Below are 25007 nucleotides of genomic sequence, written 5' to 3'. Positions count from 1 at the left end.
TGTTCAAGGTTTTGCATCAGATCTTGAATTAATCTACAGTCCTGAGACTAGAGCAGGTGCTCTAGAGGGAAGTACAGAATCCTAAATGCCCCTAATATGAGGGATCGGTGTGCAGAGAGAACTTTGCACCAGTTTCCTGGAGTTTTGTAAAGGCCAAACCTCAGTGAAGAAGCAGGCTGTGGGCTTGGAGAAGAGAACACAATCTGTTCTGAAATGACTGGCACTGTAGGCACATGATGCCTGCGGCTGATGTGTGTTAATTCATGCACTGAGAGGGGGTGGTGTTTGTTTCTCCCCCAGCCATGTTTCATTAATTATAATTAAAATAAACACACTTTCATGCACACGCACACCAAGGAAATTCCTGTTGTCATGCAGGGAATACTTAAACTGTACAGCTAACACCTTTCAGGAACCCTTTTTCCAGTTCGCCTGTACCAGTGTTCTCTGTCATTCTCCAGGGTTGCCCTATCCTGTTTGGAGGTGAAACTGATTCCCTGTGTTTACTTGCTTACTTGCTGCCTCCATGTTTCCTTCCTTCCTTCCTTCCAATTCAGAGAAAGAACAGGCACTGGTGACATGCATCACAAGCATTTGGGATCAGAGAATTCCATGTTCTTGATCCAGAAGCCTAGGTGTGGCCATTTTGTCATGGCAACTGTTAAGCAAGTAAATAGGGTAGAATCATGTGACTTGTCTCCAGTGATGCTCAGTTTGTTTTGAATTTCTACTTGGTGACTCTTCTGCACCAAAGCCAAGTAGATAGATGGTACCCTTTGGTTCAGCTCCCAAGTTTTCACTTCTCTCAAATGAAGTTAAGGCTTTTTAAAAATAGAAACACATCAATGCAAACCATTTTCAGACTAGATGGGTTTCCTGAACCTTGTCTTTTTAATGCTTTACTTCTGCTTTTTATTTTCAGAGCCTCTACTAGGCATCAAGAAGAGCTATTACTCCTTTCTCCTGGCAGAGAATTCCTTAAGATAGAAAATGACACATGTAGTCATTATATAAATCCTTTTATTTTCCTGTAAGCATCTTGAGCCTCTGCTATTTGCAGCTGTTTCTAGGGAGGAGTAGGTTGGATAACCAGCAAACTTCAAACCATCTCGAATCCAGTGTGCCACTTCTGCAGTGGGACTCGAGGCAGCAGAGGAAGAATAGTATCTAAGGATCCTTTAGCTTTTACCCAGAGTCCTAGATCTTTTCATATGCAATGATTTAAAAAAAAATAAAGTCAAGTCTGTAAGCTGCGTTGGAGTGAGAAAGAAAACTCTGGAACTTGCTTCTCTGGTCTGAGGAGGGCTGTGCTGCTACTCCTGACTGCAGACTTCAGGCAGTTCAATATATTGGCCAGCTGCTTTGCTGGCCACTCTGGGGAGGCCACAGTCAAGGCAGAGCATAAAATCTTCCCACTGGTGTTCAAACTGAGAATTGCTTAAGTGTGGTGTCCCCTGCCATGAGGTGAATTGGTACGTTCTCCTATAATCTGTCCAAGGCCAAAATCAAAATTTGATTTTTTTCCTCTAATGGGAAATGGGAAGCAAAAAAAGGAATAGAAGACACTAGAAAGTTCCAGAGAAGGCAGAACAGTCTGGTGCAGTGATAAGCAGTGATTTTTCTCCAAAGGGGATATTTGGCAATGTCTGCAGACATTTTTGGTTGTCACAACTGGAGGAATGGGTAGTGCTACTGGCATCTAATGATTTAGAGGCCAGGGGTGCTGCTAAAATCCTACAATGCACAGGACAGCCCCCCACAACAAAGAATTATCTGGCCCAGAATGTCAAAAGACCAAGGTTGAGAGACCCTGGTCTAGTGACTAGAGTCTCCTGAGTTAGGCAACCTAGATTCTACCCTGTCTTGACTACTAGCTGTGTGAACTTGGGGGATATTCCAAGCCTCTGTGATCCTGGTGTCTCCATATACTCCACGTACTGGTATCTCCATATCCTGGGGGCAGGATATTGGGGCTTATACTTCCTGAAATATCAGTCCATAGTTAAGGGTCAAATGAGTGTGTAGATTCTACAGGCCATTAGAAAGTTCAGAGAATAGACATATGAGTTGTTTCTTCTGGAGGATGAGATAAACTTAGGACTGGTCTGAATAAGGCACCAGGAGATTAGGGTGACTGTCCCAATTTGCATAGAACTGAAGAGTTTCCTGAGACTTGAGCCTTTTCAGTGCTTAAACTGGGAACATTCCTGGGTAAAACAGGATGCTTGGTTACCTTGCACAGGGTAGCGGTTTCATCAAGTAGGAAGCTGGAGCTACTGTATGCTGGCTTGGGAAGCCACTTGCTGTGTACACATTTCCTCAGGGGAGTCAGGAAGAGAATAAAGGAGAGCTTCTCATCAGGAGCTTTCGCCTTATTTGCTCACCAGGAAGGCAGGAAAGGGCCTCTTATTTTAGTGACTTTGTAGGCAATAGAATTATTTGGGACCCTGGGAAAAAGAAGCAAAGATATAAAAAACACACCCTATTTTTCAGTGCTCTTCTTACCTCATATCTACCCCTGACACCCATGAATACTTCTTTTTGGCGGACTGATTACCCAAAGGTTGGTAATTTAAGTACCTTTGAACTTGATGATCCAAGGGACAGGGCCCAGGTGTTCCCAAATAAAGATGCCTTTGGGAAGAGGTCCAGAATCCCACCATAAGTGGCCAGCTGCCCCTCTGCACCTTCCTCTTTTTCTGCCTGAAGGGCCTTTGATTTCCCTGACTTGGCATTCTGTGCCAGGGCCCGCTTCCCACAGCTGCTATTCAGAGAGCAGCCCCAGCGAGCATTCTTCTCCATGTGTTTTCCCCCCATGATGAGCTGGCTAGTTTGTAAGCTGTGGCATAAGTGGTTTTCATTTTCTGACTGATGCTCCAGGAATGCCTTTGAAGTCAGACTACACTGCTTCCCAGAGAACTCTGGGATTCTCTGCCTCAGTTGTACCTGGAGGCTGTGTCTGAAAAGGCCCAGCAGGCCCCCGCAGGAAGAAGGAGTGTATCTGAAGCCACGTGGATTGGCTGAGTGTGAAGGGTCAAGAAAACCCTAGAGTTGAGAAGGAAAAAAGCGGAGTTGGGACACTCTGGAGCTGTCATGTCCCAGAGGTCTTACGCTTCTGTACTCCCCCTAAATATATATTCCCTTGACTTGGTGCAGCAGCTGTTTGCTTGTGGAGCTACTTTAGACTGGAATTTAGCACCTGTTCCCTCGAAACAATGGCAGTTAATAGTCTCCCAACTCTGCTTGCCTATTTGATCCAGGCACTAGGCAATACAGATGCAAAAAGAAGAGATGTCCCTAAACTCAAGACGTTTAGTTTTAATAAGGGGAGACAGAAAAGTAAAGCAGCAAGTAAAAAGTGAGGTGATAAGAACTCTTACACTACACGTCTGCACAGAGGAGAGGCATGAAGTCAGGCTCCTTGGAGGAGTCTACTTGTTGTATCCAGCTCTTGTTTCATGATGCAATATCTTTTCATTTCTCATTTATCTCTCTAGGGCTACTATTGATGTATTGTTTTCCAAGTTTTCATTTCTCTGTATACTGTTTCCTCTAGATTGCTAGTTTTGGTCTTAGTCTTTGACATTAGATATTTCCTTAAATGTGTGATAATCCTTAGCTGCCTGCTCACATTTTAAAGGGAGGCACTAAAAAGTTCTGTGTCAACTGTGGACTTTATTGTAGGGTGATCAGACTGTGTCCTTGGGGCAGCCCCAACATCACTAGTTCTATGTCTTTTATCTTGGGTGTTCAGATCACTATGAGAAGGCCTTTCTGATCTCCCACTTATGTCTGGGAGTGGAGTTGTGAAGAGGCCTGGAGCATCTCAACATTCGGTGTAGAATTTTCAGTTGATCCTCCTGTTTAAGTTCAGTACCCCCATCCCTAGCTGAGCCTGGTGTCCCCTAGTCCATGGACCCCCTAGTCTTCCACTGCAGTAGTGAAAGAGATCTGGGGGTCTCACTGTTCCCAGACTTTCAATAGTTCCTATTGTTTTTATCTCCACCTTCATCCCACTGCCACCAACTTCTCTTAGGGCTTCTGTGATATAAGTCTAGCTGCTTCTTGGCTCTCCCTACTTTTGGCTTAGAGTTCAGTAGGCCAGTTACTACTTGCCTACCTGCTTTTCGGCTTCTGCTTCCATTCTTTTTGTTTTCCTCAGTTTATACCTGAAAAGTAATAAAAACTTTTTGCTATTATTTTAGTGTGACTTGGGGAGGGAGCAGAGCTAAATGCATGAATTCAATATTTATTTTTTCAAAGTGAAGTAAATATTCTATATAGAACTGAGAATTTAGACTTTTGATTTTTTTTTTTCCCTAGTGTATATTTGCCTCACTGTACAATATTTCTCAAAGTCCTATCTTGACCTCCCTGTTTCCTCAATTGTTTTGGCATCACGTATTCAAGCTTCAGCCTCTGGGTACCTCAGTTTTCCCTGGAGTTGGAGGACACTAACAATGCTTCTCCCTTATTTCCCCAGAGATGAGATTTCAGTGTCATTAAGTCATTTGGGGCAGCCACTTTGATTATAAAACCACCATTGCTTATGTGATGTATTTCCCAACTGTGGAGAAGAAAAGAAAACACAAAAGAAGAAGTGGTTCTTACCCTCAGGAATTTAGTTTCTCAGGCGAGGTGGTGTTTTACTCTCTTTTGACAAAAGAGATTTTTATGTTTTTTAGGGGAAAGGAACAATTTAGGTTGCTGATTTTTATTACTTCATTTGTTGTCTTGTTGGCAGTATTCTTTGAGCTCTTTTTTGTCTCTTATGTTCATTCATAGTGTTTCCTCTATCATGCACTTTCATGAAATAGAAAATCACTTTTTTAAGAAAATCACTTACTGTTATGACTGTTCATTCCAGCTTTTGAGTCCCTTGGTCAGAGTCAGGTGAAAAAAAAGGAGCGTCCATCCCATCTACCCTAATTCAGCAAGGATAACAGGTGCCTTTTTCCCATGTCTTAGTCAACCTGGGAAGCTGGAGGTCTATTTGAATTACTTAGAAAGGCTTTTGAATGCTATTGGTTGTTAAAAATATTGTTTCTCCTGCATAGAGAATATGCAGAGTATAATCAGACTAAATCTTAGGGGAGATGGCATCAGGTTCAGAACAAGGTGAAGCCGATTTAAAGTATTCTGCATCCAAATGAGACATAATTCAGACTCGAATGTACTTTGATTTTTGTCAGCATCCCAATATTCTTTATTTCTTGCTTCACCTCCAGCTAATCCTAAGGGTTATTAATATACCTGCAAAGTGCCTTGAACCCAGGTTTTCTCAACCTCAGCACCACTGACATTTTAGGCCAGATAATTCTTTGTCGTAGGGGGCTGTTCTGTGCGTAGGGTATTTAGCAGCATCCCTGGCCTCTGCCCACTAGATGCCAATAGTAGCCCAAAAGTTGTGACAATCAAAAATATGTATATATGTTGCCAAATGTCCTCTGGGGGCCAAAATAGCCCCCAGTTGAGACACTGCTCTAACTCAGGTTCATAAATGGAAGCAATTTCTCTCTTCAAGACTCTCTGGACTATTCTTAACCTCTCTTCCCAACTAACTGAGCTCCAGTCCTAGGCAGAGGAGAGTCACTGCTGCTTAGTGGCTAGGAACTTAGTCTTTGCAGTCTGACAGACCTGGGTTTACATCCCGATTCTGTCATTTACTAGTTGTGTGACCTTGAGTGTGGTAGTTAATCTCTTGGAGCCTTATTTCCTCATCTTTAGAAGTATAAATAATATGTCTTTCACAGAGTTGTGAGAATTAAATGAGGTGACATCCATAAAGCCCTGGCACACAGCATGTACTAAGTGGTAGAGATTAATATTAGTATTGTACCCTTGCTTTCCTCTGTCGTTAAGCACCACCCCCCACACACACACTATACACATCCACCCAACTCCCACACTCTCTAATTCTCCCTCTCAAAGAAATCTCATGGCATGAACATTCCAGCACTCTTGAACTTCAGATTGCTTGGTTTGTTATCGAGCATTTTTAATTCCTAGAAAGAAGCTGGAGGCTCCCTGTGTGGAAACAGAAAGCTCCAGCCGAGTAGAGCAGGCACTGTGTGACTGGAAGTAGTATGTTTGGGAGGGTTAGAAACAAGCTCAAGTTCCAGGCTTCCTGGCCTCCCTCTTAAGAAACAGGATTGGACTCCTAGATAGTCACTGTGATGGAAAATTTGAAAATTACATCCCTCTCTTTTTATACTACTTCTTTCCTGTGGGAACCCCAGTTATACTTGATACGGATTTTACTCCTTCCCAGGCAGGCTGTTACCTGAATTGTGCAGATTTACAGTCTTCATAGGGTTGTTGTCTGATCGTAGAATTGCTAGGATGAAATGAGAAAATGTGTGTGTGACACTTGGCACAAAGCCAGGAATGTAGTAAGTGCTCAGTAAATGACAGCTGCCATTGTTATTGCTGCTGCTGTTCTAGTTGCTGTGAGAGAAGGTGTTTGATCTGGATAAAACAAGCCAGACTGATCCCCAGAATGCCAGACCAGCAGAAAGAGCTTTTGGAGCCTTTTTCTCTTCCCCATTTTATATCTGAAAAATAACAAAAAAGTCGAGGCTACTCCACAGGCTGTACTTCCCTCTTTGGGTTCCTAACCAGCCGGGGAAGGCTTTGCCCCCAGGGTCTGAGAGCTGGTGGTGTTGTTTCCCATCTACTTGGTATTGTGAGGTGACTAAGCAATAGAAATCACTTGGCTGATATAAAAGAGTGATGATTACAAATGATAATAAATAGAAGTTAATAATACATGATCAACAGACATGAAGTCATTTCAATAAAAAGCCACGTTGACTCAGTTCAAATACTGCTTTCCTGTGCTTTAGAGTGGTCTTTAATATATAATATTTGCTAAACCAAATGCTTCTGGATTTTTCCCTTAGGGGTACAAGGATATTGCTTCATGGGGAGAGGTCCCGCTGAGTTTGTTAGTCTGTAAAGCAGAGAATTGACCCATTGGCTTGACCTCTAGGGGTGGGGGCGGGGGCTGTCTTGCAGGTCATGAAGACATATCACATGTACAATGCCGACAGCATCAGTGCTCAGAGCAAGCTAAAGGAGGCGGAGAAGCAGGAGGAGAAGCAAATCGGTAAATCGGTCAAGCAGGAAGACCGGCAGACCCCACGCTCCCCTGACTCCACAGCCAACGTCCGCATTGAGGAGAAACACGTCCGGAGGAGCTCAGTGAAGAAGATTGAGAAGATGAAGGAAAAGGTACGTATGCTCCGGTAACTATAGGGGCTGGAGAGCAACGTTCTGGAAGGCAAGACTAATAGGACTTTCCCAGTGGGCACCAGGAAGAGCAGAATAAGGAAGCTCTGGGTTCCTTTAGTGCCTAATGACCAAAAGTGAGTCCTTGCTATGCCCTGGCAGGAATACTAGGTAGGCATTGGAAGAACTTGGGCACATGCTCCAAGTTTTTAACCTCTAGCAGATAAACAAAAACTAGTAGTCTCCTTTCCAAATCCATTTTCCAAATACAGCTTAATATCCTATTGCTTTGTTGCTTTAGATGATAAGAGGAGACTATAGACCTAGGGTTTGGCTTCAGGTGTCAGGTGTTCAGGGACAGGATAGTGGTACCTCCTTCAGAGTGGCAGTGCCAGGATGGAGAATGGTATTTGAAGATAGAATCAAAGTGGGGCACGCATCTGAAGTAGGGAGCCTCATTAACCTCTCCTGAAATGATCTACATTATGCCCTTGAATCTCATTAAACAGAATTAGAACCCAATTTAAGGCCGACGCGCGTAGGGAGTAGCAGCACAATTCTGGTTCTTGAATGTACTGTACTTTCATCTTTTAGAGAACAATCTCCCCTTAAAAAAAAATAAAATTGAACTTCTGTTCCCTTTTCAGCGCCAAGCCAAGTACACAGAGAATAAGCTGAAGGCCATTAAAGCCCGGAACGAGTACTTACTGGCTTTGGAGGCAACCAACGCGTCTGTCTTCAAGTACTACATCCACGACCTGTCTGACCTTATTGATGTAAGTGCTTAAAGCCAGGGGCCTAAGGGCACCTCTTTTCTCATTTCAGAATCCTGGTCAGACCTTCCCCAATTCTGTTGTTCAGACATCTGGGGCATTTTGAGAACAATTATGAAGGCAGTAGCCGTGATCCACCAGGGGGCTTACCTGTACCAAGTACTAGGTGTGAAGCACTTTATACGTTATCTCATTCAGTCATCACTCCAATTCTGGGAGGAAAGCATTATTATCTCTATTTTTACAGATTAACATTCAAAGTATTTAGTGATTTACCCAGAGTCAGTTAATATTGTAAATGACAAAGGCAAAATTTGCACCTAGGTCTGATTCCTAAACCCATGCTCGTAAACACTGTGCTCTTCTGTCTGCCAGAAAATGCTCTCTTACATCGCTTCTTGAACACAGAACTCAGTGGCAAGAACTAAAGCGTTAGAGTGCCATACCTTACGATTATAGATAAAAACACTTAATGTTTCTCGGTTTTGACTCATTTGATTTTCACATCACCCTTATGGATAAGCATTGCTATCTCCAATTTCTAGATAAGGAAGCTAGGGGTCCACAGGGTTAAGAGACTTACCTGCCCAAGGTTACACTGCAAATGAGGGTCCTATCAAGAAGGTATCCAGAAGACCCTGACCTCTGACCCATTCTTTTTGGAATGTGGCACAAAGATGATTGAGAAAAGCAGGTTGGTAGGCACATAATTTGGCATGGGGCAAGCACAAGGGGTAGGCTTTTTGTCTTTGGCCTTGTGAGTCAGCCTTGGCCTTGTTTTTCCTGCTATTTCTCCTCCAACCTTATAGTTGGATCTTGTAAGCCCTCTCACCCGCAGACTCCAGTCTGGCCCAGTTCCTGATCCAGTCCTAAGTGAAGCTATGTCAGTATCCCCTTTCTCTTCTCTCCCTCTAGTCATCAGAGTGAGGCGTCTGGAGCCAGCTGACTTAGCATTGGTAGCCCGGTCTCTGGGGCTTGAGGTGTATCCCAGACAGTCTTCTCTCTGACACCTGACATTCGCTTCAGGCTCTTGGTGGTAGCTGCTGGGCTTTGCAAGACTCTGGCCAGACCTCTCATGCTTTCCTGCCTCAGTTTCTCCATAAGCAAACCTGCCACACTTTACAATATCATATGGAGTTCACTATCACTAGCTGGGTCATCTAGGATTGTCACTGAACTGTTCTAGAAATCTGCTTTGTTTCCTACCCCATCCCTCGCCCCCTCTAACAAACCGAAGACCTGGACTAGATCATTGGTACTTAAATCTGGCCTCACATCAGAGTTGCTTGGGCAACTTTTCTAAAATACAGATTCCTGTCTCCCTTCAGCCAGGGAGTTTTGATTCAGTAGGTTTTAGTCTCTTAATGCCCTGAGTGTCATTGTCTCACTGGGTAAGTGGAGCCCTGGTCCCTGTCCAAGCACCTCTTTGTTCCCTCTGCTTGTTGATGCCAATCTGAACACTGTCCTTCAATGGAGGTCAAAGCCCTAAACAAGATCCTTTCTCCTCCTCAGGGAAGCAGCTCCTCACTGTTGGGAGAGAGGCCTATTCTCAGCATAAGTAAGAGAATCAGTTCTTTCTTATGTACAGTTTCTGCTATTTACCTTGCTTTTGGTAAAAAATTGGACTAGGCAGTCTGTCAAACCTCTTCTACTGGTTTGTTCTTTCTCCTTCTTTTGCCCCCAGGGCAAGTTCCCAACCTTTTTCACTGAAATGCTGACCTCAGGGGGAAGGAGGAGACACTGCTGTTTCACTCACTACCTGTGCTAGCCATAGACTCTCCATCAAGTGTGAGCAGGTGTTTTAAGATCAGTCCAAGAAGCGAGCTATCTTATTCCTTACTATCATTGCGTTTAAAAAAAAAAAAAGTCTGTTACGAGCCTAATTTCACAGGATATGGTGTAAAGTGCCATTGAAAAAGAAGCCTCTTTAGTACTCAGCGGGGCATGGGTCTAGGTCACCGTGAGCATGTCCAGGCCATGTGGGTAGTAAAGTTGCTCTTATTTCTTTACTGCTGTGTTTTAGTTGAATCTTGTTTTATTTTGTTTGTTTATATTTTTCCTAGGATGAGAATAGATTATTTAAAAAAAAAAAAAAGCTGATAATATGACTCTGCTCTATAATTGTTCAGTAAATATTTATTTGGGGTGAGGCTATGTGCTCAGCATCAGGGATACAAATGGAATGTAGTGGTTTTTGCCCTGGAGGTATTCATAGACTCTATGGCAGTGTTTTCCAAACTGTGGGTCAAATCCATTAGGGGAGTCATGAAATCACTTTTATGAGTTTGACCTGTTTTTTCAAATGAATAGACTAGGCTAGACTAGAATGAGAAAGAAAATATCAGGGTGTATCATACTAGTAACGTTAAGTTTTATTTTGTGAAACCTTTATGTTACATGTGTGTGTACATGCACTTGCACCCATGTGCACACGTGTGTGTGTGTGTGTGTGTGTGTGTGTTAAAATATACAATGTATTTCTTCTTTTTCTTTTCTTTTCTTTTCTTTTTTTTTTTTTTTTTTTTTGAGACAGAGTCTCACTTTGTTGCCCAGGCTAGAGTGAGTGCCATGGCGTCAGCCTAGCTCACAGCAACCTCAAACTCCTGGGCTCAAGCGATCCTCCTGCCTCAGCCTCCCGAGTAGCTGGGACTACAGGCATGCGCCACTATGCCCGGCTAATTTTTCTATATATATATTTTTAGTTGTCCATATAATTTCTTTCTATTTTTAGTAGAGACGGGGTCTCGCTCTTGCTCAGGCTGGTCTCGAACTCCTGACCTTGAGCGATCCACCCGCCTCGGCCTCCCAGAGTGCTAGGATTACAGGCGTGAGCCACCGCGCCCGGCCAATGTATTTCTTACTCTGCGTTGAGGGTCAAAGAAGTTTGAGAGATACTGTACTATAAACAGGGGAAGATCTCTAGGCCTTCTCTGTAAGTTCCATGAGGGGAGGAAGTAAAAGTTTTCTTTACCTCAGTAGCCCCCGTGCATTAGTACACAGCTGAGCACATTGTATGTTCATTGAAGGAAGGGAAGAGGGGGAAAAGGAAAAAGATGATCCCCTAAGGCAAGATTTTGTTTTTCTTTTTGTGCCTTTTAATATCGTTTTGGGGTATTAATATAATTTACATACAGTGACTGAATTTAAATGTTACAGTTTCTAGAGTTTTTGATAAATTTATAGATGCTTGTGACCTACATCTGTGTCAAGATATAGAATAAATATTTTGATGAAAGATATATTTCTGTCACCTCAGAAAGTTCCTCTTATCTCTTCCCAGTCAATCCCCCACCCCAAGGCAACCACTGTTACGATTTCTTTCACTACAAGTTCATTGTGCCTGTTATAGAACTTCACAAAGATGGGATTGTACGGTATACACTTTTTTCTACCTGGTTTCTTTTGCCCAGCATGATGTTTCTGCGCTTCATCCATGTTGTTTGTGTGTATCAGTAGTTTCTTTTTTCTTCTTGCTGATCTATACAATAAAAAGGCCCAAAAGGATGCTCTGGCAATGAGCCAACAGTTAGAGCAGGAGCAAGTGAGGAGCCGGAGTAAGTGGGCATGTTGGCATCCTCATCTTGACAGTATCCAGAACTTGCTTTAAGACAGGGGATGAATCTTGTTCCAGTCCATTGCCATCTGTCCCTACACCATCCTGCCTGCTTCCTAAGGGTTTTGAAGCTCAGTGTGTGCTTAAGGCATTGAGCATAAGTGAAAGGAAGTTATTTTTGTCGACGCCATTACACTGACACAAGGACTAGCCTTTAACTTCTTTTTATAGTGTGGCACGAGATTTAAACTCAGACTATAGGGATCCACGTGAGGCATCTGACATACCAGGAAAATCTTGACTTCAAGCCAAAAAGACATTCTGAGCTCATTTGATAGTGTCTAAGAACTGTAGGCTCATTGGAATGTAATCTTCCTCCCCCGTACTCCTGTGGCTCTCTCAGCACAGGAACAGATGGATGAGTGAAGAACAGGGCATTGTCCTCGTGCATAGCTGGAGTGTTGTGAGTGCCATGTACGTGGATAGAGAGTCTGTGACACCAGGTGCACCCAAGTCAGACAGGAGGGAACTTGGCTTGTTCAGTAAGAAATTGTATTAAGGGCAGTTATTTTTCTCTTCTGTGTGAGGTTGAAGTGGGGGTTATGAAACACTCATATTTCTTTCCTAGGCCTTCTATAGAGTCTCTGGGTGAGGATATCAGCTGGTAAAGGGTTAATGGGCTATCAACTCAAGTCATCATACATCTGGATGGGCTGTCATTAAATTCTTATAAAAATTTGATTTCCCCTGAGAGATTTTTCATCAAACATTTATATAACCCAGAAATGGCTAGGGGAGCCCAGCGTGGCCACAGAACTCATCAGAAGCCATGGAAAGCATGCTTTGTCCCTATTGTAAGCAAAATGATTTGCTGCCTCTACTTCCTGGGATTCTCCCGGGAACAGGATGAAATATTCAGATCTCACTTACCTAACCTTGCCAGATACTGCTTCTTTGCTAAAGGCTCGGTTTCTGCCTGTTGCCCTTGCAGGTATATAGGTAGCCAAGATTCTGGAAAAACTCTTGTGAATCTCCCTGGTTGGCTAGAGGCATGGAGGAGCCAGGGGGCACGCTGTGAGTGAGACCCCCACTCCTGGACACAGAAAAGCTTCAGAACTGTTATATAAATAGAGACAGTGCATCAGCCTGGGAAAACTCCCAGCCTTCCTTTGGCCATACAGAGTGAGCAAAACAAAAGGCTTCAGTGGCTTCGTCTCTACACTTGACTTAGGTCAGTATTCAGCCTAAGTGTGTTATTTCCTGAGAAGCTGGAATCTGTACTGTGGCATCAGTGAATCAATGGGAAGTTTATTAAATGCCTGCTATGAGCAAGGCCTAATGGCGAGGGATATAAAAAAGGATGAGGCACTGGCCAGGCCCTCAGGAAGCTTGCCTTCTGGTTGGGGTGAGATGAAATGGCATGTCACAGAATAAGGGAATGTATTCTGTATCACACAAGGGCTGCAGATGACTGTGATTCTGAGTGAGGGCTGGGGTCAGTGGAGGCCAAGATTGCAGGGTCGGCTGGCTTCCCAGAGGCTGGGAATTTGATTTGGATCTGGAAGATCTGGTCCAGTTCCAGTAGGTAAAGGACGAGGAAATTCTAGGAGCTAAGGGGCAGAGGTCAGTGGATTTGGAGATATATTGGTGTTTGTTTAGTGTCTACATGTTGCCAAATATATGGAAATATATTGCCTGTTGGCCTCACAACAACCTGTGAGACTGGCATTATCCTCATTTGAGGCGCAGAGAGATTAAGTAGCTTGCTTATGGTCACATATAGCTGATTTGAGGCCTGTGCTTTCCAATACTCCCCCCTAAACGAGAGTACGTCACTGATTCAGAGCAGAAGAATCTAAGAAGATAGAGGGAGCTGGTGTTGGATGGCGGGACTGAAGACAGATCATAATTTGTTCTGGCTGTTGGACCTTGCTCAAGTTATCTATCTTCACTGAACCTTCTGAGTCTGGAAAATTAAGATAATACCGAGCTCATTGGGGTTATCGTGAGGATTAAAATAGAATGTATATAAAGCACTTAGCACGCTGACTGGCATATAGTAAGCACGCACAATGAATAGAAGCATTTCTAAATTTCCAAACTGAGGAAGGTGGATTTTTACCTCAGAAAAAAAAAAAAAGAGGTGTTTTAGGTTCTTCAGCAGAGGTGTGTGTGGCAGAATAAAAGTCACATTTTAGGCAATGAAGCAGACGGTACTGCTGTAAGATGGTAGGAGTATGAAAGAGCGTTCAGGTAGTGGGAATTGAGAGGAAAAGGGAATTACCAAAAATAGGTAAAGGTTTTTGACGGGCGGCTTTCCTCCCCCTAATTCTACCCCTCACCCACCTGCCCCCGACTTACACGCTGTGGGCAGTGTCACTTCTGCTCGTTCGACTTACGGGCACAGAGCTCATCGTCAGGGTCCACACAGAGCTAGTCAGGAGGGCTCACAGGTTCCAGGCTCCTGGTGAGGCCAGCAGCATCTCCCAGAGGTGGGAGGATCCCGCACGTGCAGCCTCCTAATCAGCCGCTTTTGTCTAGCTCCCACTTGCGCTTCCCTGCCGCCTGAATTTAATGCCTTTCCATCCTCTGCCTCTAGTTAAGCTGTAACTGCTGTTATTCCGCTGCAGCCAGGCACCTGCCAGGGCCTGTTGGCACTGAACCCAGAGCCCAGCCCAACGGATGCTCTCACTGAGCTTCTTGTCAGATGCCAGGAAGGAGGCGGCATGTCACATGCTTTTCTTCCCCAATAGTGCCTGTTCCCAATGTGATCATGATGAGAGGGAAAGGCTCGGGAGAGAGTTAATGTGATGCTTGCTTATGCAGTGGGATGGCAATCAGGCAGATGGCCTTACTCTGTCCGTGGATTCTTCTCTGATATTTCTTCTCAGGTTCTGGACCTCTAAGATGCTTAAGCAATCGAGGCAATAATGGGTGGCCAAAGAATCAGGATCTCTGGGTCCTTTTGGAGGGGTGGGGAATGTGCGCACAGAGTTACAGAATGCCATTGCTGAAGAGGGCCTTAGGGAATTACATTTAGTCCAAGGATTTTCAGACTTTTTCTCTAGCAAAAGAATTCTTTCTTCAAACCCGATCTTACACAGAATCCCAGAATATTAAGTAGGAAAAAGAACAGAGCTGGCTTGGTTGAAGGAGGCATAGGAGGCTTCAGGTCCCACTAGTTGGGTTCCCCTTTTACCCCTTTCTCAAGGGCAGCCTGAGAGCTGGCACAGAACCTTAAAGCTCTGGTCTACAGCTTGGAAACCACTGACCTGGTCAACTCTGTTCATTTTACTGTGAAGGAAACAGGTTTGGGGATGGGGAGTGACTTTTCCAAGGTTGCTTGAGTCTGCCTCTAGTATTTTTTATTTTTTATACAATTGCTTCTTCCATACCAGTTTCTTTTTTCATTCTGCTGTAGAAAATCAGAATCCCTTACAAGATGTGAGTTTCCCCAGTAACACTTTTGCTTAGAACTTTTTAGTCTCATAAATGCTATTTCTGTAGGGCAGGGGCATCTGTTGTCAGATGCTGGGAAGGAGGAGGCGTGTCAGAAATCCTAGTCTGCAGCTCAATGCCCTAGAGCACTGGGAGTCGGTGGGGATGATGATCCACAGAGTGGGCCCCCCATTCTCTCCTTCTCCCACCTAGAGTTGTGTTTGCATAAATTAGCTGTGTTTGCAACACTCCTTTCAGGCCCTTGAATGCTGAAATGGCCTGGCTTGGTTGCTATGTAGTGACTAAACCACAGTAACCCTCAGGGAGTAGCAGGCTGTGTTTTTATTGTTGAATTTTGTTATAAGGGCATTCCCAGATAAACCTGAAAATGGAAGAAGATTCTCTTTAACTCTCTACTCTTTTCATGTTTATGGACTAGTACTGTACAGGGCTTAGTTAAATAATGTCATTTTGTCCTTAGGAATTTTCTTCCTTCTAACCACCGCACAGTCCCCTCTGTTTAACCATTGAACTGGGAGTCAAGAACTGAGACCTGTCACCCAGACCTTGGGAGTCTGAGTGTCAGCCCTCTTTCCACTGCACAGCTGGTCTTCATCGACGTGGTCAGATCTGCCCCGAGCACCACCCTCCCTTTCCTCCCAGCCATGGGTTGTTCCATGCTGTGCTCACGTGCCTTCTCCTTCCCACAGCAGTGCTGTGACTTAGGCTACCATGCTAGCCTGAACCGGGCTCTGCGCACCTTCCTCTCTGCTGAGTTGAATCTGGAACAGTCAAAGCATGAAGGGCTGGATGCCATTGAGAATGCAGTAGAAAACCTGGACGCTACCAGCGACAAGCAGCGCCTCATGGAGATGTACAACAACGTCTTCTGCCCCCCTATGAAGTTTGAGTTCCAGCCCCACATGGGGGACATGGTGAGGTCCTCTCCCCATATCCACACCCCTCCCCAAGGGGCTTGAATGCACTTGTGTCTAGATTCATTACACAGAAGCCACGTTATTTGGGAGGAGGGGGTGGGGCGGGGGAGGGAGGCCTGGAACTGGCTCCCTGTCAGGTGGGTGCGGCACATTCCACTCACCCAGCACACAGTTACTGAGCGCTGCTGTCCACCAGGCTTGGCTGTAGCATTGGAGATTGGAGTCCTCAGCGAGCTTACACTCTGAGATTAGGAGAGAGTTAGAAATGTGCACAGGGAGGGGAATCTGAAGGGACCCAGCAGGATCAAAGAAGGTGACAAATAGCAGGTCTATTCTAAAAACTCCTAACAGTCCACCATGGTGAAAGGAGGTGGGGAAGGGCACTCCCAGTGGTGAGGCCATGTCCTAGAGGCTCTTGTTGGGGAGGGAGGACTAAGCAGAGGAATGGTGTCATCCTTTGACATTTGTCAGAGTTCTGAAGAGTCATATTTTGCTGAGTTTAGGAGATTATGTTAAAGTGTGTAGTTCTGCTTGAGTATTGAACAAAAAAAGAACAGGTGCTTACAGAAAGGACAAGAGCTAAGATGCCATTCTGAAGGCCTGATGCTGGTTGCCCAGGCAGGGGAGCGTGAACACAGGGACCTTGTTTTGGGCTCCACCTCCAATGACTACAACAGGAAGGGCCGAAATAAACTAAAGTGAGAGGAAAGAGAAGCTCCTGGGTTTTCAATGCTCTCAATCTTTTGGTTCTATTTGTGCTGGTTGTGCATACAAGTCAGAGTGAACCTCATTCCTGTGGGTAAGAACCACCATTTCACCTACTGGTTAAGTCAGAAAGAGGATTTATAGGCTTATGTAATAGAAAAGATCAAGACGGTGAGACCCTGTCTCTACAAAAAAACAGAAAATTAGCCAGGTGTGGTGGCCCATGCCTGTAGTCCCAGCTACTCGGAGGCTGAAGCAGGAGAATTGCTTAAGCCCAGGAGTTTGAGGTTGCAGGGAGCTATGATGAGACCACTGCACTCTAGCTGGGGCAACAGAGCGAGACCCTGTCTCAAAAAAAAAAAAAAAAAAATCCAGATGGATCTCCAGGCATAGTTGGATTTAGGAGCAGGAACTCTACCAAGACTCAGTTTTTCTCTCTCTGCTCCACTTCCTGTGTGTTAGCTTTGTTCTCAGGTAGGCCCTTATCCCGTGGAGGCAGGGTGACTACATTTCCAGCCTTATTTCCTGGTGGGCTGAAATCTAGTGGAAAGAATATCTGCCTCCCTCCTCGATGCCCTCACTAAAGCCTCGTGTGTGTCATTGGCTTTGATTGGGTGAAGTGCTTATCCCTAAGCCAATCCCAGTTACCTGCAGTTGGCTGGTTGGCTTATACTGGGTTCACATGCTCCCTCCAAAGCACATGGCCTGAGTGGTGCAGTGGGGGGTTCCCCCAGAGGGCAGTCAAACCAGTTTCCAAAAGAAGGAAGAGCAGATGCTAGGGGACCGAAAAACAGCAACGTGCTCTCCCTAGGAATGGCTCTTCCCTTAGGATTAGTATCCAGATTCTCTAGAAATATCTGTACCAAAATGACAGCTGTAGCAGTGTAAACAGAGGATTTGCTGTCATCAGTAGGCCACTATGGAGTGGAGGTCATTTCTGTCTTAGAGACAAAACTGTGGAGATGATGTCTTTCCTCTCCTGCTTAGGGAAAATCAAACCATTTACAGTTTGCTTCCATTGCTGTGGCTTAGGAAATGTCAGTGTCTGAACAGATGGGAAAGTGAGACGGCAGCATGTGCAATTAGAATTGAGGGAAGGGGTGTCACCGAGCCCCAGGAAGCCCCATTCCTCACCTGCCCTGGCTTCTGGTCAAACTTGCCTTCCAAGCCCTTTCTCCAGCTGCCGCTGAGATTCCTGCCCAAGGATCAGTGGAACTTGGGACCAGCTGAGTGGAGTGATACATTTTCCGGTGTTGACTGGGTTGCCTTCTGAGCCAAACAGCTTGTCTTCATAAAGGGGGAATCCAGATGCTGGGTGCTCAGGCCCCCTCCCAGCCCTGTCAGAGCTTTATTTCCATACTCCAGAGTACAGCTGGAATGCATTACCTTGCACCCCGGTAGCGGACCATTGCCAAAGCGTGCATCCACAGCTCTGGTGCTTCTTAAAGGAACAGGCTTGGAGGTGATTTTCCCTCCATGATTCCTCCCTGCTAGATCTGGTTTACTTTAAAAATCAATAGCTCACTCTTCTGCCTGGGCCCTCCCTTTGTGTGATATAGCTGATCAGTGGCTGAGCCAGGCAGGGGCCGGGGCCAGTCCTAGAGCCTGCAAAGGTTCTATATTCCAACTTAGCCTTCAGATGAGTGAAAATAAAATGAGATGAGAGGGTGAGTTGTTCTTGGTCCCTGCAGCCAGTCTCTCCCCATCAGTGTGGGCTGTCTGTAGATTATACAGGCAACAAGAGGGAGCTGCCTGGAAGTCCTTGAACTAGGGCCAGAGTTCGGGTGGCATTTTGACCGGAAGCCCTGCAATTGGCCAAGGCCCCACAGTGACTGGTGTTCTGGGGCGCTCAGCACGTGAAATGATGCCAAGTGCTCTCAGATGTACTAGGAGGAGGTACTTGGCTCCACTCTTGGTGCCCCCAGAGGCTTGTGGGGCTCTGGATGCCTGACCAGTGACATCAGGCAGCCAGAGAGTTTCACTCTTGGCGCTAACACATTCTGGCCACTGAGCTTTCTCCATTGTGTCTGATTATCCAAGAGCCAGAGTGAAGTCAGCTCTCTTCAGATCTGAGAGCTGGCTCGGGCCAGCCTTTCAGCTGGGGGAGGAGGTCAAGTCAGTTGGGAGCTTAAAAGCCAATGGAGGAAAAGGTCAAGTCCCAGCCCCCTCCATCTGAAGAGAGGTTTTGTCTTTTCAAGCAGGAGAATGGTCTGTGGGCATGTGAATGTGCCCACTCATTGCTGAGGAGGATGGAGGCTGGTTCTATCCAGATATCTCTTTGCAGACAAGAGGCTAGAGGACACATGGTAGTGAGGTGACAGGAGTTGCCTTCACATGGGTCCTGCCTCCCAACTCTCCCAGCCTTCTGTTCCTCCTCCCTCATCCTGGGGACTGGGAGCGACCTCATGGCGTAGGCACACCCCCACCTGGAGACAATGGATCAGCTATTCCTTCACACAGGGGAAAGCTAGTTGACAATAATCTTTGAGGGAAAGGCAGACTCCTCTCCCACAGAGATCTAGTGACAACTTAGGGTAAAATGATGGCTCTTTGGAAAATGCCAAGTTCTACAAGATTCCATGCCCTCTGGGGCCCTCTAGCATAGCCTATGATATGATCTTGTTCCTGGCTTCACGTTCTCTCTCGTTGAATCAGAGCTCTCACATGTAGCCTGGATTTATAAACACATGCTGGCTGCCAACAGCAGCAAGTTAGCCTCCTGACCCACTTCTCTCCTGCTTTCACTCTGGCGTACAAAGGGGGATAAGGGAGGGGCCAGAGAGGTGGCCACTTGGACCTCTAGCAGGAAATCCTCACTGTGCCAAAGCTTTGTGTTTCTGGACCTGGGGCTGCCTGCGGCACTCTTCTCTAGCACCTTCAGCCTTCCCTGGAGCCACTGCCCCTACCAGGCAGCAGCCTAGAGGTGAGCTCCAAAGAGAGACCTGGTCTTTCCAAACAGATTCCCCTCCCCATTCCTTTCATGTGCTATTTGGTCCTGAAAGAGGTCCACACACATTGGCTTTGGATTTTGTTTCAACACAGAAACTACACTCCTTACACCTGGAATATGAGTAGTTTTATTACCAGTAGTGGGAACTCTGGAACCACCAAAAGAACTGTATCCTCTTCCTGACCTGGTATTGCTTGCTTTTGGCAGGCTTCCCAGCTCTGTGCCCAGCAGCCTGTCCAGAGTGAGCTGGTGCAGAGATGCCAACAACTGCAGTCTCGCTTATCCACTCTGAAGATTGAGAATGAAGAGGTGAGTTTTCTGCCTAGGAGGCTCAGAGCCACCTTCGGAGTTCCCCTGTTGAACCTCTTGCTGCTGCCCATCTGGGAGCAGGTGGAAGGAGCATGCAGAGAATGTCCGGGCTGCCGCAAACATTTCCTAGCCAAATGTAGGCTTGGACTTTCCCCCTCTGCTACATCCTGCCCTTGAACTCCAGGAAGTTACTCTTGCATTGCCAAAGGTTGTGCTCTATTTTGAGCTTTTGTAAAATGCTTTTTTTCCCCTCTACACATTTAATCAAAATGGCACTTGGCAGCTGTCTGAACAATATTGTGTCTCTGAAACCACCCCCTCATGCCTAGTTTTTTCCAGCATTTTCAAACAAACAGAGGCCTTTGACTTTGACACTTCAAACATCTCCATCCTCTTAGGAAAGGGTGACTTTCTTCTGGGCCCAGTATATTTGCTTTCAACAACCAGTTCAAAAGGGCAGTATGATCGATGATCCAGCTTTGTGTTGAGCTGAGTTGGCTTCTTACCTTGCATCTCAGTAAGTCTTATTTTTCCCAGGAAGATCAGGAAGGATTGGGGATGGGTCACTTAGTGTGCAAATGAGGAAACAGGTTCATCAATTTGTTGAAGGTCATGAAACAGAACCTGGGGCTTTGCAGGACTAGGCCCATCACACATTTTAACTACCTGTGTGTACAGTGGGGTTGGTTTGGATTTGTTTCCTTCTCTTTCCCTTAGCACTTCCATTCTAACGAAGAGCTAATATTAAATTTTAAAAGTTAACATTAAATAAAAGAGCTAGCTCAAATTCATAGCTCAAAGGGGGTAGTGGCTTTTACAGTCTCATTGGAGAGAGTAGCATGCTGTTGCAGAATCCATGTGATGTCTGTCACTCCCTTAGCACTGTCCAGTGGGAAGCAGAGCTGCACCCTCTGGTGGCATCTCCGTCCTTCCCCAGTCCACTCCCTCCCCCACTTCCCCAAGCTTCTCCCACATGTTTTCTTTGGAGCCCCCTCACCCCCATACATTATGTTGGCCCTGTCATTGCAGGTGAAGAAGACAATGGAGGCCACCCTGCAGACCATCCAGGACATTGTGACTGTCGAGGATTTTGATGTGTCTGACTGCTTCCAGTACAGCAACTCCATGGAGTCCGTCAAGTCCACAGTCTCAGAAACCTTCATGAGCAAGCCCAGCATTGCTAAGAGGAGAGCCAACCAGCAAGAGACAGAGCAGTTTTATTTCACGGTAAGGGAGCTCGGTGGCCTTTAAAGAGCATCACCACTGCAGCACACAAGGGAGATTGAGCACTCACAGTCCTTGTCAAGTGTCTGAAGGGCAGGCTTTGAATATCTGAATATCGTAGATTTGCATGTGGGCATACTCTGAGACCATCCTTACACTTAAAGGAACAGACATCTACAAGTTGTATATAACTAATAGGGACCCCCAAGAGAAAGGATGCTCCCAACTATACTACTGGGAAGATTTTCTTTTTTAAGAAATTTTTAACCAACTAGTAGGCATTCATTTGAAAGCTTCCTTCTGCCACAGGGCATCAAGAAAGGGGGAATTCATTGTTTAGTTCTTGGGAACTGCATCCAAATTTCTGGACAGCACATATCTTGTTTTTAAAGGTCTGTAGTCTCTTCTAGGTGATATAATGACATTATTTTATAACTTTCATTGTTGGGAAACTGTTTTTCATAATTATTGCTAAAATTCAAAGGGACAGGTAATGTACAGCATTGCTATTTTGCAGAGAATTCTAAAATATTGTATTTTATTATTCGTTTGTTTCTAGTCTTCTTTTAGACAGATGGACCAATTTTTTGTAAGTATTGTTAACAGTCCTTTGGAAGGCTGCTAGCTGGTCTTTGGTGCTGCTTTTTAATAATTATTTTGAGCTTGCCAAGTAGGATTCATTGCCTGGACTAAAATTTGTTTCCTAATCTTCTGATGACCAAGAAAGGAAAAATTAAGTTTGCAGATGTAAGATGAAATGTAGCCAGTGATTATGCATACTGATTCTGAATGAAAGGAATTAACTTGTTCTTCAGTTAAGAAACATAGTCTACATACAGTAAATTGAATTTTTCTTCCAACTGGAACGATTTGTTTAATTCTTCATTGAACACTGCCCTTTCTCTATTAAGAACACTAATGATTTGTTAATTTTTCTTTAAGGAATCTGTTTTTTAATTAGTTAAGCTCAGACTTCAGATTTTTTTATCCTAGAGAAAACTGCTAAAAGGAAGTCATTTATCAGTATTGTTCCTCTAAAACAACTTTTTTAAAAATTATTGTAACAAAGTAAAACATGCTCATTATTAAAATTTAGAAGCAAAATTAAAATTTTCCATAGGCAGTTTGTTTCTCCATCAGCCAGGAAGGATGTGTTGAGGTTGGCATAGCCATCAATGACAGTAACTACCGTGGCTTCCAGCACTTTGACAAAACCTCAGGTACGTGGCCTCCTGGCCAGGCACCTGCGGTTTCATATTGTCGGAGCATTCATTGTATCCCTGGAAGTTGCAGCTTTCTATAAGTTTGCTGTGGCTGAACCAAGAAAGAAGGCATATGCAGATTTCTATAGAAATTATGATTCTATGAAAGATTTTGGGGAGATGAGGAAGGGTGGTATCTTTCAAGCATGCAAAGTGATTTTGGAATATAAAGAATTTCTTTGTGTTGATTTACATAGAGGTTTGTCACTGACCTGTGTTCCTGAGCTATTAATATGTGGGCTGAGGACTAGTTTGTCTTGATAAATAAGTAATTAACAAATAATAAAATAAATAAAAATTGTCCATAGTCCTACCACCTAGAGATAATGGCATTGGAATATATTCCCTTATAATCTCTTTTCTATGCATACATAAACATATATGTGAGCATATATTTGTAATTTTATTACAAAGAATGGGAACTACTATATACATTGCTTTACAATCTAAGTCATTTCATTATAACATTCTTTAAGCATATCCATGAGCAAAATACTAAATCTATATAAGAAATTATTGACATTTTGGCTCATTCATCCATTTTTGTAAAATATTTAACACACTGCCTGGTTTTGTAGTTAGTGTTCAATAAATGCTAAAAACTTATTTTCACCATCATTATTCCTAATTTATTTATTAATCATTGAATTTTCATTGATCATTTATTGAGGGTTTACTATTTGCCAGACACTGTGCTATGAGTTGGGAATGCTGACGGTATGATATGAAGAGGGAATGATGGGATTGGGCATGAAAGGGACAACTTTCATTTTTACTTCATATATTCCTAAACAGTTACAATAGACTAATTTTTATAAAATCAAATTAAAAAAATAAAAATTTTTAAGATGCATACGTGCACATCTTCCTGAATGGCAACGAGGATGAGTGGAATTGAGGAAGCATCACACACAAAGTGACTTTTGTGCTGGATCTTGATGGATGAGCGAACCAGGCAGGGAACTGGGGAGGAGAATGGCATTCCTTAAGGAAGGAGCAGCATGTGCAAAAGCATAAAGGCATGCAAAAACCTGGCTTAGGAGTTAAAAGAATTTTCTGACTATAATGAAGGATGTGTCACCTCCCCAAGCTTCATTATCTAAGAAGCTTGTTGAACACTCTCTAGAGGCTTTTAATAATAGGATTGTTTGGCTGGTCTGTCTGGACTGCATAGATATAACACTATTTAAATAACCCAATCTCGTTACATTGCTGAATATTTCCATTTTTTTTAGGTTAAGTAAGAAATTTTGGACTTAAAAATCTGTATTTAAGACAGTCTTTGTCAGAATTGCTTTTGGGCTTTAAATGAATCTATAAAATTTGTATTCAGGGTTGACCTTTAGTAAAAGCAGGAATGACCGTGTTCGAACTGGTGACCTCTCAAATCCTTTCCCCCTTTCGCCTTCTGTCTGAATGCATTAATGTCCTCTAACCCATTTCCTGTCTTTTGTGGCCCTAGTGCTACTTATCAAAATTGTGTGCAAATTTCCTTGGCTAGCAGGAACAGTTTTTGTCTGGACTTGTCTAGTAATGGATTTATAAGAGAGTTCATCATCTTTGTGACTTGTGCTTGAAATGCACCATATAATTCATTTCATGATAAAAGGGCTTTTTTTGGCTAAGGAAATAGACATTTAAGAAAAGGAGGTGCCCATGTTAAACACAGTGGCTGCCAGTTTACCGTACAGCCCCTACAGATGCAGATGTGCTTTTTTTGGTCTGTTGCCTCTACAAACATTGCCCCTGTGTTTTTCTATGCCCTTCAAAGATGTCAGAGCAGTGCATCCTGGAAGCTCCTTTTGGAAAGTTGAGAAAGGAGTCCGTTGTCATGGCTTGACTCCTAGGTGGTGTGCCTAGTGACCACAGCTGATAGGAAAGCTTTCTGACCACCTGTGGCTATCATCAGACTGATTTGCCCAGATGACATCAATTAGAAATTTGAAACATTCTCTGTAAAGGTCAGTTGCTTGCAAGAGTCACACGAAAATAATCATGAAATTTTAAAACTTGAATTAATTTTTAAAAATCGTATGACCCAACCTTTCTCATTTGAAAGTTTTAAAAATGAATAAATAAATCCAGAGGGGATGGGTAGGTTGCTCAAGTTTCTCCAGATGGGCTGCACTGGGAACTCTGGTCGCCTGGTCTCTATCCACAGGCTCTTTCTCTCCACCCTGCTGAAGAAGCTGAGGCGAAGGGAAAGGCTCAGGAACAGCTCAGCAACTTTCTCCTCTTATTTGCCCCAAGTGGGGACATGTTTCCTGATCCCCTTGGCTTTGTGTTTATCGCTCATCTATTATAACACATAATTCAGCAATGCCTACTTTTTTCCTATGGCCTTTTTTATTGTGATTGTTAAAAATAGATTTTTTTTTTTTAAGGTGCAAAGATTTCAAAAGGGCATACAGGAGAAAGTATTAGAAAACTTCTTTTCATTCCTGACCCCTTCTCCCCTCCCTTCTGCTGGTGACTGAAACCAGTTTCTTCTGTGTCTTTCCAGAGATAGTCTATGTATGCATGGGCAACAACTGACGTATCCACGAACACCCCTTAACACAATAAATTACATTAGAAATGGGATGAAATAAAATAGAAGTACAAATAGAAGTATTCCATTCATAC

The 25007-nt window shown here is 44.1% G+C and overlaps 1 protein-coding gene across 7 annotated transcripts in view; it reads left to right on the top strand.

Annotated features, from left to right (window-relative positions):
* Positions 1-25007, top strand: part of SRGAP2 (SLIT-ROBO Rho GTPase activating protein 2) — a 223459-nt gene that overhangs the window by 154896 nt on the left and 43556 nt on the right. For 5 of the 7 annotated variants that reach the window (XM_069459696.1, XM_069459698.1, XM_069459701.1 and 2 more), the window contains 5 exons: positions 7018-7233; positions 7878-8006; positions 15705-15929; positions 19795-19896; positions 20926-21123. In XM_069459696.1, coding sequence (XP_069315797.1) covers positions 7018-7233; positions 7878-8006; positions 15705-15929; positions 19795-19896; positions 20926-21123 — 870 coding nt within the window. The remainder of the gene's footprint in view (positions 1-7017; positions 7234-7877; positions 8007-15704; positions 15930-19794; positions 19897-20925; positions 21124-25007) is intronic. The other 2 variants (XM_069459697.1, XM_069459702.1) reach the window with 1 other exon arrangement.

This window comes from Eulemur rufifrons, chromosome 27, assembly GCF_041146395.1.
Source record: "Eulemur rufifrons isolate Redbay chromosome 27, OSU_ERuf_1, whole genome shotgun sequence".
Lineage (NCBI taxonomy): Eukaryota > Metazoa > Chordata > Mammalia > Primates > Lemuridae > Eulemur > Eulemur rufifrons.
Note: the sequence above shows the minus strand (reverse complement) of the source record. Positions and strands in the feature narration are given on the sequence as shown.